The sequence below is a fragment of the Hyla sarda genome, chromosome 7 (assembly GCF_029499605.1).
Source record: "Hyla sarda isolate aHylSar1 chromosome 7, aHylSar1.hap1, whole genome shotgun sequence".
Classification (NCBI taxonomy): Eukaryota; Metazoa; Chordata; class Amphibia; order Anura; family Hylidae; genus Hyla; species Hyla sarda.
The window spans coordinates 223,411,605-223,427,456 of NC_079195.1; the positions used below are offsets into that span (position 1 = coordinate 223,411,605).

General features: G+C 45.6%; 1 protein-coding gene across 4 annotated transcripts in view; it reads left to right on the forward strand.

Annotated features, from left to right (window-relative positions):
• The window catches only part of JAK1 (Janus kinase 1), a 188,713-nt gene that overhangs the window by 132,404 nt on the left and 40,457 nt on the right, over positions 1 to 15,852 (forward strand). For all 4 annotated transcript variants that reach the window (XM_056532842.1, XM_056532839.1, XM_056532838.1 and 1 more), the window contains 5 exons: positions 1,295 to 1,418; positions 3,750 to 3,939; positions 7,568 to 7,674; positions 9,795 to 9,944; positions 11,301 to 11,388. In XM_056532842.1, the coding sequence (XP_056388817.1) occupies positions 1,295 to 1,418; positions 3,750 to 3,939; positions 7,568 to 7,674; positions 9,795 to 9,944; positions 11,301 to 11,388 (659 nt within the window). The remainder of the gene's footprint in view (positions 1 to 1,294; positions 1,419 to 3,749; positions 3,940 to 7,567; positions 7,675 to 9,794; positions 9,945 to 11,300; positions 11,389 to 15,852) is intronic.

Genomic DNA, 15,852 nt, shown 5'->3' on the forward strand with positions numbered 1-15,852 from the left:
AATTTAAGATATATTTTTATAGTTTGGAAATTTACGCACGCGGTGATACCACATATGTTTTATTTTCATTATGTTTATATATTTTTTATATGGAATTTAGGAAAAGGGGGGTGATTTTAACTTTTAAAGGGGTATTCCAGGAAAAAACTTTTTTATATATATCAACTGGCTCCAGAAAGTTAAACAGATTTGTAAATTACTTCTATTAAAAAATCTTAATCCTTTCAGTACTTATGAGCTTCTGAAGTTAAGGTTGTTCTTTTCTGTCTAAATCCTCTCTGATGACACCTGTCTTGGGAACCGCCCCGTTTAGAAGAGGTTTGCCATGGGGATTTGCTTCTAAACTGGGCAGGTGTCATCAGAGAGGATTTAGACAGAAAAGAACAACCTTAACTTCAGAAGCTCAGAAAGTACTGAAAGGATTAAGATTTTTTAATAGAAGTAATTTACAAATCTGTTTAACTTTCTGGAGCCAGTTGATAGATATATATATATATATATATATATATATATATATATATATATATCAAAGTTTTTTCCTGGAATACCCCTTTAATAAGGAAGGGGTTAATGTGTGTGTTTATAAACTTTTTTTAAACTTTTTTAATTTTTTTTTTTTTTTTTTTTTACACTTTTAGTCCCCTTAGGGCACTTTTAGGAGGAATGATTTGATTCCTCATACAGATCAATGGGATTACATACAATCACATTGATCTGTGTGCTCTGCACCGGAGCCGCCGCAGCAGGAGAGGTAAGCCCTCAGGCTACCTCAGTAGTGGATCGCTTTACCGCCCCCCTGCGATCGCGCTGCTGGGGGGCGATCCACCCCACTGGACCACCAGGTACTGGATACAGGCACCTTTAGACGCCGCGATCTTTACAGCGGCGATCTAGAGGGTTAATAGCCGCCCGCGGCGATCGCCTCATGTTGGCTATTAATGCCGGCCCCCAGCTACAGGAATCAACTGGGGGCCGGCCGGTCTGACGCGGGTTTGAGTCGGGAGCATCATACCCCGTTAACGGCCATTGGACGAGCATAGACGTCCATGGTCGTTATCGGGTTAAAGTACAGAAGTAAGAAAGTTATACCCCAGTCACACACACGTGATGCCTGACCACTGCTCAATGGGATCCAATTGCTTTCGGGGTCACAAGCCTAAATGTCCGGGATTGACCTAAAATGATGGCACAATGTCCGATAAACACCATGAAAGCCATTGTGGAATGTGATTTTTATATCTGGTTTGATTCTGTATGTGGAGAATACTAAAAAAATGTTTTATGTTTATTGTAGCACGGAGTACGCCATAAATAAACTACGACAAGAAGGCAACGAAGAGGGTATGTACGTACTGAGGTGGAGCTGTACGGATTTCAATCACATTCTCATGACTGTGGCCTGCTCCAAAGTATCCCAGGTAAGTTTTGTATTATTAATTCAGAAAGAGAACATGGTTGCACATCCACAACATACGCAATGATCTAAGGCTTCTCAGCAACATTTATTAAGCTAACAGGTCGTTAAGTGTACTTAATGATCATAAAGTGCAAGCCCACTAGCCACGTCACGGCCACCTGTAAGTAGTGGGTCCCCAGCGTCCCTAGCATAAAATGGCGTAGCACTGGGCGGCGACCACCACTGCCCCAACACAGGGATCTGATCATTAAGTACACTAACGACCTGTTAGTTTAATAAATGTTGCTGAGAAGCCTTAGATCATTGTGTATGTTGTGGATGTGCGACCATGTCTGTTTTCTCTATGTGAATTCAAGTTTTGTATTATGTCTGCTCAGTTCATGACTTCTTTTGTCTGGGAGTTGTAGTTTTGCAACAACTGGGGGCACCCTGGTTGGGAAACACTGTCTTATAGTATGAGGAAGGGCCGGACATATCCCAGAAATCGTATATGATGCATGAGTCTGTGTGTGTGTGTGTGGGTATGTTGACACTACAGTGTGTGAACGGAATCTTCGCTCGCTGAATTCAGCAAGCGGAGATTCAGCTTGGCAGCCGGCGGCGGCGGTAGGACCGCGCGGCACTGCGCCGTCACCATTGACGGCTATGCAATGCTCGCGGACTTCCGCGCAAAGAATGAACATGTTCTTTCTTTGCGCGGAACAATTTCAGCGGCGAAATTCCGCAGTGTGAACGGGTCTCGCGGAGACCCATTCACACTAATGTTCAGTTCACACCGCGGAATTCCGCGGGGAATTCCGTAGTGTGAACATACCCTGTGTGTGTGTGTGTATGTATGTATGTGTATGTATATGTATATATATATATATATATATATAACGAAAGAAAATACACTTGCACTCACCGGTCATGTGATTATCTGTATTCCGGGTTATCCGTTATTCTGGGAGATGTGTAGTTGGCGGCGCTCAGAGGCTAACAGCCGTTTTCACGTAAAGCCGTGCGCTTCTTCCGGCCTCACTTACGTCACTGCACCCTTACATAATATCCGGTATGGGATTAGCGGATATAATGGAAGGGTGCAGTGACTTAAGTGAGGCCGGAAGAAGCACACGGCTGTACGTGAAAACGGCTGTTAGCCTCTGAGCGCCCCCAACTACACGTCTCCCAGCATAACGGATAACCCGGAATACAGATAATCACATGACCGGTGAGTGCAAGTGTATGTTCTTTCGTTATATTATTGGATATACTAGTATCTTTTGGACTAAGGATACGTTCACACGCGCAGATTTTTTAGCGGGTTTTCCGCTGTGTATTTGAAAGTGGGCGGGCTCTTCTCGGCTGTCCGCAGCAGATTTTCCGCGGCAGAATGTACACTGCACCGGAAGCCCCATTGAAGTCCGTAGGGACTGTGGCGGATTTTCCGCAGCTTAAATTCCGCCGCGGAAAATCTTTGGACAGCCGACTTTCAAATACGCAGCGGAAAACCCGCCAAAAAATCTGCACGTGTGAATGTACCCTTAGCACCACATCAGTGATATTCAGTTATATGCAGCTACGGCCACTGAACCGCTAACATGTGCCCTGCATGTGAGCACAGCGCTCCCGCCGGTCTGATTGACAGGCAGGGAGCTGCACTGAGCTGGTCACGTGCTCAGCCAGCACTGCGATTTTCGGACTCACTGCCAGGTCGGCGTGAGTCCGAAATCAATGAAAAGCTTGCGGCTAGGGAGACCCCTAGTGGCCACATTTTCAAAAGGAATTATTAAATCTAATTACAAAGCTGTTCTATATACAGTCAGCTCTCAAACATTTTTTTTGATGATAGGTCCTCTTTAAATACGCTTTACAGTGTTGCACCTGCTAATTGGCGCAACCTGCAAAAGTGAGCATCTTTTCACATCCTTACCTATTTCCGCTATACCCCCAGATAATCGGCAATATATAGCGCCATTTCTGTCTCTTTTTTTTCTTTTTTTCTCTCTACCTTTCCAGTATTGCCCGGGTGCACGGAGGTGTCAGACAGAGCACTCGCTCTGTAATATCGGTCGGCGCATGCGCTGGGACCTGTGTGTCAATCACACGGCGGTCCCAGCGCTGGTGTACAGGGGATAGGCGTGGCGGCTGCGGGGCATAGCGAACCCCTGGCCACGCCTATCCGACTGTCAGGTGGCTGCATATAAAAGTCTTTTTTGAGCTAATAAAAGCCGTAATAAGAGGTATGAACGCAAGGCTGCAGACACACGCTGTGGTTGGGTTATATGCCCCAATCCTCATGACAGTTAAAATGTCACCGCACATGACCCATTGTATTTCTTTTCTTCTCTAGTATGAATCCAAGAATCTGAAACAATATAAAAATTTTCAAATCGAAGTCCGAGACAAAACGTACTGTTTACTGGGCTCAGACCGCGTCTTTGACAACTTAAAGCAGCTGATGGAACACTTAAAGGGACAGGTCCTCAGGACGGATGACGTCAGCTTCACATTGAAAGGATGCTGCCGTCCTAAACCAAGAGGTGAGGTGGAGGACTTGTCTGATGGCGTCTCTGTGTCCACCATGCTGTCTTGCAAACCTGGACAATGCGGAAAGTTTGTAGCTTCCTGATATTCCTTGTTCTGAAACCTACAACGAAATATCATGTTCTCTATCGTCTGTACACGTGACGCTTGTATGGCTTTTTATTGACGAGTTTAGAAGGTCATCTGGTCAGACTCTACTGCACAAACTTACATCAGGCATGGAGACACTCCTGGCAAGTCTCTTGTAGTATAATACAGTGGTCCCTCAAGTTACAAGATTAATTGGTTCCGGGACGACCATTGTATGTTGAGACCATTGTATGTTGAGACCAGAACTCTATGGAAACCACCAAAATGTCATCCGAAAATAGGAAAAAGTGAGAATTAAAGAAAAATAAATAGATAACTAATAGAGATAAAGCAAATCCTTACATTTAAAAGTAAGAAAGATCTGCTGGGAGCTGTAAATCACTGTCTATGTCAGTGTTTTCCAAGCAGGGTGCCCCCCAGCTGTTGCAAAACTACAACTCCCAGCATGCCCGGACAGCCTTCGGCATGCTGGGTGTTGTAGTTTTGCAACAGCTGGGGGCACCCTGCTTGGAAAACACTGGTCTAGGTAGAGGACAGGAGCTTCTTCAGGGTCCTGTACAGAACATGCAATGTCCTAAAAAAGTAACATGGAGCCGCCCTCATCTGGTGTCCAAAGGAGCAGCTAACCCTGGTACAGGTGAAGAGTACAGAACATGTAATACCTCTCTGTACTGTAGGGGGCGCTACCAGACATCAGTCAGTGCATACACTTCAGTAATACAGGTAAAGAGTACAGAACATGTAATACCTCCCTGTACTGTAGGAGGCGCTACCAGACACCAGTCAGTGCATACACTTCAGTAATACAGGTAAAGAGTATAGAACATGTAATACCTCCCTGTACTGTAGGAGGCGCTACCAGACACCAGTCAGTGCATACACTTCAGTAATACAGGTAAAGTGTACAGAACATATAATACCTCCCTGTACTGTAGGAGGCGCTACCAGACACCAGTCAGTGCATACACTTCAGTAATACAGGTAAAGAGTATAGAACATGTAATACCTCCCTGTACTGTAGGAGGCGCTACCAGACACCAGTCAGTGAATGCACTTCAGTAATACAGGTGTTTTACCAGTGAATGTCCATTTTGATTGGTCGGTTCTTCCAGCCACTGACACATTTCACAGACCTGGACTGTCCGTAGCATTGTATGTTGAGTTTGGTTTCAAGTTACAATGGTCCAGAAAAGACAATTGTATGTTGAAACTATTGTATGTTGAGGCCATTGTAAGTTGAGGGATCACTGTAATAACAATAATAATTCATTATTTATACAGCACACACAGATTCTGTTGCACTATACACCCAAATTGGACTCTGTTCCTATTGGGGCTCACAATCTAAATTCACCTATCAGTAAGTTTTGGAGGAAATCCACACAAACACAGTGAGAACATACAAACTCATTGCAAATGTTGTTCTTGGTGAATGTAGGACCCCAGCGCTAAAGGCAACAGTGCTAAAATATTAACCCCTGAGCCGCTGTGCTGCCCCATCTTGTATGGGGTCTTATAATAAGAAGAGAACACATGCAAGACGTTTTCTGTGACCAATGCCCCAGATCCTGTCCTGCCTGGCATGAATTAGTGTCTCTCCACTCCTGATATCGGATTGGGAGGAACAGGGCAGCGCTCCACTATTGTGTTAACCCCTTAAAGGAGTAGTCCAGTGCTTAAATCCTTAGGATAGGGGATAAGTTTCAGATTGCGGGGATCCGACTGCTGGGACCCCCGTGATCTCCTGTATCGGGCGCCGGCAGCCCTCGGGAAGGGGGCGTGTTGACCACTGCATGAAGCAGCGGATGACACGCCCCCTCAATACAACTCTATGGCAGAGCCGGAGTGCTGCCTTCGGCAATCTCCGGCTCTGCCATGGCGCTTTATTGAGGGGGTGTGCCGGCCGCCGCTTCGTGCAGTGGTCGACACCTGCTATCTGGCCAGCGAGCCGGGACCCCGTACAGGAGATCGCGGGGGGCCCCAGCGGTCGGACCCCGTGAGATCTGAAAATTATCCCCTATCCTTAGGATAGGAGATAAGATTTTCAGCACTGGAGTACCCCTTTAAGGCTAGGTTTCCACACAGGTTTTTGTCTGGCGTTTTTTGGAAAACTCCCACCGCAGTTTTTGAGCCAAATTCAGAAGTGTATTCAAAAGGAATGGGAAATATAAGGGAAGGACTTATACATCTTCTTCCTGCTGGATCCACTTCTGACTCATAAATTGCAGTGGCAGTTTTCCAACAAAACCTCCAGATAAAAACCTGTGTGGAAACCTAGCCTAAGAAGGCAACCCATTTTTTTTCTTCCTTGCCTTTTAAGAGCCATAACCTTTTTAATTTTTTCACTTAGCCATATGATGGTTCATTTTATGCAGGACAAGTCTTTACTTTTTAATGATATTCCAGCTCACAGGTATAAATGACAAGTTTAATTCTATTCTTTGGGTCAGTGCAATTACATCAATACCAAATTTATAGAGGTTTTTCTTATGTTTTACTTCTTTTAAAATATATATATAAATTTTTGGGAGACAAGGTAATTCTAATGACTGCGGCATCTAGGAGGGTTTATAGGCTGGGATCAGAGTTATCTCAGATTCCTTCTGGTGATATGTGGGGGGGGGGGGGGTAATTAACAGGCAGCAATCGCTGTGTGTGTGAAGAAGCTCTGGAGCCCGCAGCATATTCCCCTAATGCCGCCATGAGGTTATAATGCTTGGAGCATTAAAGGGGTACTTCACCGAAAAACATCTTATTCCCTATCCAAAGAATAGGGGATAAGATGTCTGATCGTGGGGGTTCCGCCGCTGGGACCCCTCCCCCCGATTTCCGGGCCAGCAGCGACGTTCGGAACAAGGAAGCTAAGTATGTAGCTGTCACGCCCCCTCCCATAGACATGAATGGAGGAGGCGTGGCGGCTGTAGTCGCCAGTCATCCCGCACGGAGTGGAGTTTGCTCCCTGCACGGATGACTGGGGTGCTGCGCCGGAGATCCTTTGAATTGGGGATAAGATGTTTTTTCGGCGGAGTACACCTTTAATTAAAGGGGTATTCCAGGCAAAACCTTTTTTTTTTTATATCTATCAACTGGCTCCGGAAAGTTAACAGATTTGTAAATTACTTCTATTAAAAAATCTTAATCCTTCCAATAGTTATTAGCTTCTGAAGTTTTCTGTCCAACTGCTCAATGATGATGTCACGTCCCAGGAGCTGTGCATGATGGGAGAATATCCCCATAGGAACTGCACAGCTCCCGGGACGTGAGTCATCAGAAAGCAGTTAGACAGAAAACAACAACTCAACTTCAGAAGCTAATAACTATTGGAAGGATTAAGATTTTTTAATAGAAGTCATTTACAAATCTGTTTAACTTTCCGGAGCCAGTTGATATATATATATATATATATATATATATATATATATATATAATATATATATAAAAAGTTTTGGCCTGGAATACCCCTTTAAGGCATTAAAGACATTTGCTAAGAAATAACATAAGGTCTTGTTTCTCACTTTTTTTTTTTTCCTGCAGAAATATCAAACTTACTGATTGCCACAAAGAAGGCCATAGACTGGCAGCCGGTTTACCACATCAGTCAGCTGAGCTTTCACAGGATCCTTAAGGATCAGATTGTACAGGTGAGTCTAAGGATCCATTTAGGGTCACACCAGCCATATTGTGCTGCGTATTTGCTGATGGGTATTTTCCTTCCCATTAAAGTCAATGGTTAGCAAAATCAGCTACATATTTTGCTACCCAGTGACTTTGAGTAGGAAAATACGCAGCAAAATACGGCACGTGTGACCCTATTCTCATGATGTATTTTATTATTTATGGCCCATGTGCATGTACAGAACACAGAGACAACTCAATGTAGGCTCAGAAGATTAATTTATTTAAATAATTTTTTTTTTAATTTTTTTTTTTACGAAGGGGCAGAGATGTCTGGATTTTACTGCTTAAAAGGGTACTCTGCCGCTCAGCGTTTGGAAAAAACTGTTCCGAATGCTGGAGCCGACGCCATGAGCTTGTGACGTCATAGCCCCGCCCCTTCATTACGTCACATCCCGCCCCCTTAATGCAAGTCTATGGGAGGGGGCGTGACACGCCCCCTCCCATAGACTTGCATTAAGGGGGCGGGATGTGACGCAATGAGGGGGCGGGGCTATGACGTCACGAGCTCCTGGCTCCAGCATTCGGAACTGTTTGTTCCAAAAGCTGAGCAGCGGAGTACCCCTTTTAAATTGGCACTGTTAATTCAAAATAAAGTTAGGTGGGGGCCCCCTAGTGCTGAGACACCCACCAATCAAGAGAATAATTGGGGATAAACATGAGACAGTGACACTTTAAAGCAGTGTTTCCCAAACAGTGTGCTTACAGCTGTTGGAAAACTACAACTCCCAGCATGCTGGGAGTTGTAATTTTTGCAACAGTTGGAAGCACCCTGGTGGGAAAACACTGGTTTTATAGGTATTGTTCAGTTAGGACGTCCCCATTTGGAAATACAGACCCCAATTCATTTGCAAATACAGACCCTCTAGTCATTTAGCTGATTGTTGCAGATCCGGCTGCTAGGACTGCGAATAATCAGCTGATATCACTGGGTTAAGCTGCACATATCCTCAGCGGTCAAGTGACTGTACTATATATATATATATATATATATATATATATATATATATATATACACACATATACATACAGTAGTCCCTCAAGTTACAATATAAATTGGTTCCAGGACGACCATTGTATGTTGAAACCATTGTATGTTGAGACTATAACTCTATGGAAACCTGGTAATTGGTTCTGAAGGCACCAAAATGTCATCCAAAAATAGGAAAAAGTGAGGATTAAAGAAAAATAAGTAGATAACTAATACAGATAAAGCAAATCCTTACATATAAAAGTAATAAAGATCTGCTGGGAGCTGTAATCACTGTCTATGTCAGTGTTTCCCAAGCAGGAAGCCTCCAGCTGTTGCAAAACTACAACTCCCAGCATGCCCGGACAGCCAAAGGCTGTCCGGGCATGCTGGGAGTTGTAGTTTTGCAACCGCTGGGGGCACCCTGCTTGGGAAACACTGGTCTATGTAGAGGACAGGAGCTTCTTCAGGGTCCTGTACAGAACACACAATGTCCTAAAAAAGTAACATGGAGCCGCCCTCACCTGGTGTCCAAAGGAGCAGGTATCCCTGGTACAGGTAAAGAGTACAGAACATGTAATACCAGACACCAGTCAGTGCATGCACTTCAGTAATACAGGTAAAGAGTACAGAACATATATTACCTCCCTGTACTGTAGGGGGCGCTACCAGACACCAGTCAGTGCATGCACTTCAGTAATACAGGGGTTTTACCAGTAAATTGCCCATTCACAGATCTGGACTGCCTGTACATTGTATGTTGAGTCTGGTTTCAAGTTACAATGGTCCAGAAAAGACCATTGTATGTTGAAACTATTGTATGTTGAGGCCATTGTAAGTTGAGGGATCACTGTGTGTGTGTGTATATATATATATATATATATACTTATACACTTTGTGTCCTTTTGTTATTACCCAGAATACCCAAATAATGTGCTCTCCATTTAGGTCTATTGGAGTATGACTGTCACTCCGGAGCTGCACTCGAGCTTAGACCAGTTCCATCTCACATACTGTGTCGCTCATTACAACCCTGTAGATGCACAATAGTTGTGTCACTATGCTGTAAAGTAGTAACAATGTATTCTGCGGTTTCACAAATGGTTTTTCTCTCAGTTGGAGCATCTGGGAAGAGGGACTAGGACGCAGATCTACGCAGGAAAGCTGAACTACAAAGACGATAACGACAGCGAACCAAGCGAATTCGAAAAAGACATTAAGGTCATCCTGAAGGTCCTGGACCCAAGCCACAGGGACATCTCTCTGGTTTGTTGAAATGTTCTTTTATCTGCACTCCCACTCAAAGAGCAGCAGATCAGTGACTGCTGTGTCAGCTTGTGCGAATACTTAGAACTGCGCAAAACAAACCCATTAACGTTGGCCAGGCACTGTTTTTTTCTGGCTTAATGTAATAAAGATAAAAGGTCGGCAACTTTGTAACACATTTTATATCTCCATGCCTCAAGATCTCTGCTTGATGTCAGTGAATGGTGACATTTGGAGAAGGTGAACTGTGCACTTCTGTCTGTTTAGCCTTTTGATGACAGCAAGCAGAGATATAAAAAATAGAGGGATTTAATGGGGTCATCAGGTTTAAAAGGGCTCCAAATGCATTAAAATAACAAAGCAGCAGTTACTTACCTTCCTGATCCTGTGCTGATCCCTTGTTCCGGCTTTGGTTGGTACCCTGGTCTTCTTTTTTTGGAGGAGACATCACATGACTACCTCAACCAATCAGCAGCCTCAATGGTAACGTAGTGTTTTTTTGGCACCAATGCTTAGTGATGGGAACCAAGATGCCCAAAGTGCGGCACGTTATCGCTGAGGCCAAAAGAAAGGCCCGGGTGCTGACCAGAGCCTGAACGGGAGATCAGGACAGGGATCAGAGGTGTAAGTAACAGCTTCTATTGTTTTATTGCATTTAGAGCCCTTAGTAACATAGTAACATAGTTCATAAGGTTGAAAAAAAGACCAGAGTCCTTAAAGTTCAAGTCCCTACTGAGTTAAAAAACCCTCATACTAGAGGTAAAAATCCCTTCCCGACTCCAATATGGCATCAGAATAAATCCCTGGATCAACGTTCTGTCCCTATAAATCTAGAATCCATAACCTGTAATGTTATTATTCTCCAAAAATCCATCCAGACCCCTTTTATATTCTTTACAGAGTTCCCCTATGACACCTCCTCAGTCAGAGAATTCCACAGTCTCACTGCTCTTACAGTAAAGAACCCCCGTCTGTGCTGGTGTAGAAACCTTCTTTCCTGTATACGTAGAGGATGCCTCCTTGTTATAGATACAGTCCTGGGTATAAATAGATCATGGAGAGATCTCTGTACGGTCCCCTGATATATTTATACATAGTTATTAGGTCTCCCCTAAGCCTTCTTTTTCTAAACTAAATAACCCTAATTCTGATAATCTTTCTGGGTACTGTAGTCCTCCCATTCCCCGTATTACTCTGGTTGCCCGTCTTTGAACCCTCTCTAGCTGCAGATGCAGGACACTTAATTCTCCTTGCTGTGTGACCCATCAGCCATTCTCAAATAAAATGATCCAGACATATTTCCTTGTGTGCATATATTCTCCACTATGTGTTAGACCTTCATTTATTCTTTTTTAGGCATTCTTTGAGACGGCGAGTATGATGAGGCAGGTGTCACACAAGCATATCGTCTTACTCCATGGCGTATGTGTGCGAGATGTGGAAAGTAAGTGACATATATAATGAAAAAACCTTTCATAGCACCAGAAAATTCTGCAGTGCTTCACAACGGTATACAGATTGCTGCATTAGGTGTATGTAGAGATCTTCTCATTGATTCACGGTTCAGTGGCCATGAAGATGCCACATATGTTACAGGGTTGTCCTGGTATTAAAAACGTATAAAAAAAAAAAAAAAAAAAAAAAAAAAAAGAATCCAGTGGATAAGGGAGATAAGTGTCTAATGTGGGGGGGGGGGGGGGGGGGGTCCGACTGCTGGAACCCTCTTGGCAGTGCCAGGCCGCTCAGGCAGTCACCAGCCACAGCAATGTCCTGCCTCAGATGGTGATTGACTGTGCTGGCCATCACTACAGAGACCCGTTTTTCTCGGCAAGTGGGGGGCCCAAGGAGCTGAGGTAAGTGACAGTCTCCATTCTAAGGGAAAGGCCCCATTCTAGAGCTCTTGAGGAAGGGGGGTCCCAGTGGTCGGATCCCCACCAATCAGTCACTTATTGCCTATCCAGTTTTCTCGATTGCTCTTCATTTGGGGACACCTTACTGATGGGTATATGCTCTTACCACTAGGAGGCGCTGACACTAGGAAAAGAAGTCTGCTCCTCCCTGGCAGGATATACCCGCCCACTGGAAGTGAGGTCATCAGTTTTAGCTTGTGGCAGTAGGAGGCCAGACCAGGTTTGGAAGCTTCCCAGACCTGGTCCTTTTTTTAATTATTTTCTAGTAAGGGCTGTTAAGTTAGGTTTTTTCTCCCTTTTGTTACCGTTTTTCAGGTGGGAGTTCAGGAGCATGGCGCTACCTGTTCCCCCATATGCGACAAAGGGGCACAGACATATAGCATGTACTGTCAACCCCTTCTTACCAACGGCCAACGCCTAGAGGTTGAACCCTGGGTCCAGGTCCCCCCCACTGCCCCTGCTCTCCTCGCTATCTTAGCCTGGTATGATGCAGCTTGGCCATAAGCTGGTTGAAGACGCCTGGGTGAGTATGAGAAGATTGAGTCTGTTGGTGAGTAGGTCTAACATCCTTCTGCCCCTCCACTTCTGTACTCCGCTAGGGTTTCTCCATCCAGTGGTCCCTTTCCCCCCAGCGCTGGCTCCTCAGCCGCCATTACACGTGGCTGTGCTGGGCTAACTTTGTAACCTCCTGGTCACGCTACCGACAGCCCCATCTGCAGAGCTCCTCAGCGCCCCCTACGTGGACATGGACTGGACCCAATACCACAGACAGTGGTCTGCATGGTTTACTCTGCCGCCAGTCACTCATCACATGGCCTCCCCGCCCCTACATATGCAACAATAGGGCACCAGCGCCTGGGGGTGTTCTCTATTGATAAGCCAGACTGTTGTCTGCTTGGTTTCTGCCGCCACCGGTCTCCTATCATGGGGCTGCCGTGTGCTTGGCTGAAGTTCCTGTATCCCTCTTCTAATGTGAGGAGTCCAGAAAGGTGTCGTTATAGGTACAAGGGGACACTGTGCCAGTAAGCTGAACAATGGTCTTCATGGTCTCCTACACCTCTAGATCACCTTTCAGGAGTTACAGTCCCACTGCTATGGTGCGGAGTCCGAAGAAGTGACCCTACGTGTCCTATCCACCCTTTTCAGGGTGAAAGGGATGCAATCCAGGGCTCCTCAACCTCCTCTGATCTTTCAGGGTGATGGAGATTCTATCCACTGGGCTGCCGTGTGCTTGGCGGTGTTTTTCTGCATGGGAGGACTCTGGACGAGGGTTCCTGCAGGTGCACAGGGATGATGCCAGTCAGCCAGACTTCGCCTGCATGGTCTCCGGCACCACCAGATCACTCATCGGATCAACTGCACTCCGGTACCCCACTTTCTGTGGGAGGGTTCGAAGGAGTGATCCTGTGCGTTCAGGAATCCGGTCAGCCATGATTTACGGCTACGTCGGGTCAACTACCGTACACTTCCCACTCCGTGGACGGAAGTTCAGGTATCCCACTGCCGAGGTGTAGTTCTGAGTGAGTCAACCCATGTTGCTCCATGTTCCCTATGCAATGCACCACATACTGGTTCGCAGGGTTCCCTGCTTTACCTGGTCCCTCTCTGCATGTCTGCCGCTCTCACGGCTGAAGGCTGGTAACCCACTTTCAATGTGTGGTTCTGAATGCGGGACCAGGTGTGGCCATGATCCCTATGCCATATAGCCAGACTGTGTCTTCAGGGTTTCTAATCCACCAGGTCACCTCCCTGCCGCTCCCGGCACTGCATCCCAGTGACTCAAGTTCCACGAATTGTGTCTCTGTGGGTTCATTGGACCTGTCATACCATTCAGACTGTCTCTGCATGTTTCCTGCCCCACATACCACCTTCATCTCTTGCATCAGCGACAGCAGTCCTGGTGTGGGGCACCATTAGGAAATGGGGTGTGGGCGTTTCCTACAGGTTCCATGGCTTTTCATGACAACTGCAGCACTCTGTTCCCCTTTCTAAGAGTCCCACGTTGGTCCCACGTTGGTCTGCATGGTTGTGACACACCATTGGGTGCTGAGCCGGTCTTTCATACTGCGGACTTGGGTGTCTGCGATTCCTTTCGTGTCTGCAATCTTGGTTCCTCACTACTATCGAGAGGTATCCATGTCTGTGTCCCTACGTATGTTGGGTTCCTCGGCACGTGTAGAGCCCACCTTCCCTTCTGTCGGTGAGATGTGCTTCGTACCTTCCTGTTGTCTTGTTTTCACATGTCTGTGGCAGTTGAGTACCTCTGTTCTGGCACGGGGCCTGGTGGGGCGTCACAAACAGTTCAGCGCCCCCGTTCAGCGCCCCCCTTATGCCTCCAGGTATCTTCCTGGATTCCTGTGCAGGGTGGCTCAGGAGCCTGCTCTGTTGCTTTACACACGACTAGACTGGCTCTGTTGGTGTCCATCTGACCCGGGGTTTCACGACGATGGGCTGTTCCTCTCAACGCTGTTGGTTGCTGTGTGTGTGCGCTTCTTCCTTGCATTTGTAGTCACGTCTTTGCATCTTTGAGCAGCTCCAGTGTCCAGGATTCTGATCCCTCTGGGGACACAAATTGGCTCCTCGATATGTTCTTGCAGAGTTCCTGGGGGCTTCGCCCACCCAGTGCTCTGTCCGTTGCCGCAGGGCGGCTTGACCCTGCTCCTACAGTGCCTGGTGCACTTTGACAAACCTCCTTCCACGGGGGTACGGGGATCAGGGGGCTTGGCATGGTCAGTGCCAGAGCTTCATCTCCACCACCCCTTGTTTTCCCCTCGACTAGGGGGACTATTTAACTGTTCGCTTTCTACTACCGTAGAGCGTCATGGTTTCACCCCATCAGGCTGGTGTCACCTGGTGCGGCCCGCACCACACCACTGTGTATATATATATATATATATATATATATATATATATATATATATATACATATATATGCAACATATCATTATTCTCCCTCACAGAAAGAGACTCAGCTGGTCCGTCTTGGCAGTGGAGTCATGTGATCTCCGTCTCGGAAGGTGGGGGCTGCAGGAGGAGGGACAGCAGCCGAGATGGAGATGCCAGAAGAGGGAGGCAAAAATGAGTTTTGATGACTTTTTACTATAGTAATAATGGTGGTAGGAGTGTAAATGTTTAATGAATGTTAATTGCAAAAATAAAAAACCATTAAGGAGTAAACTAATAATAGATAAAAATGATTAACCGAACTACCCCCAAATGTGAGGTCCCAGAGTGACGGTTACGTAGTGGAAGGAGCCGGGTGCCAGTAGTACAGAGTATTGTGGAGATCACAGACTGAGCAATACATAGTGGGAGAGGCAGGGTTCTCAGCAGCACAGAGTATTACAGAGGAGCAGTGTGCTGACCTTTTTGGGGGCAGCAGACCTGTCCCTTGTGATGAGGTTAGTAAGGTCGGGGGCTGCCTGTGACAGGGTCGTGACCTAGGAAAGAGAATGGAGATAAGTAAGGGGAGTACAGTCTGAGTTGTGTAGTGGAGGGTGCAGCAGCACAGAGTATTTCAGTAGTGTGTGGTGATCTAATAGGAGGAAGTCAGTGTACATTAAAGGGGTACTCCACTGGAAAACATTTTATTTATAAATCAACTGGTGCCAGAAAGTTTTACAGATTTGTATATTACTTCTATTTAAAAATCGTATTCCTTCTTGTACTTATCAGCTGCTGTATTCTCCTGAGGAAGTTTTTTTCTTTTTGAATTTACTATCAGATTTGTATTTTACTTCTATTTAAAAATCTTAATCCTTCTTGTACTTATCAGCTGCTGTCTTCTCCAGAGGAAGTTCTTTTCTTTTTCAATTTCCTTTCAGATTTGTATTTTACTTCTATTTAAAAATCTTAATGCTTCTTGTACTTATCTGCTGCTGTATTCTCCAGAGGAAGTTCTTTTCTTTTTGAATTTCCGTTCAGATTTGTATTTTACTTCCATTTAAAAATCTTAATCCTTCTTGTACTGATCAGCTGCTGTATTCTCCAGAGGAGGT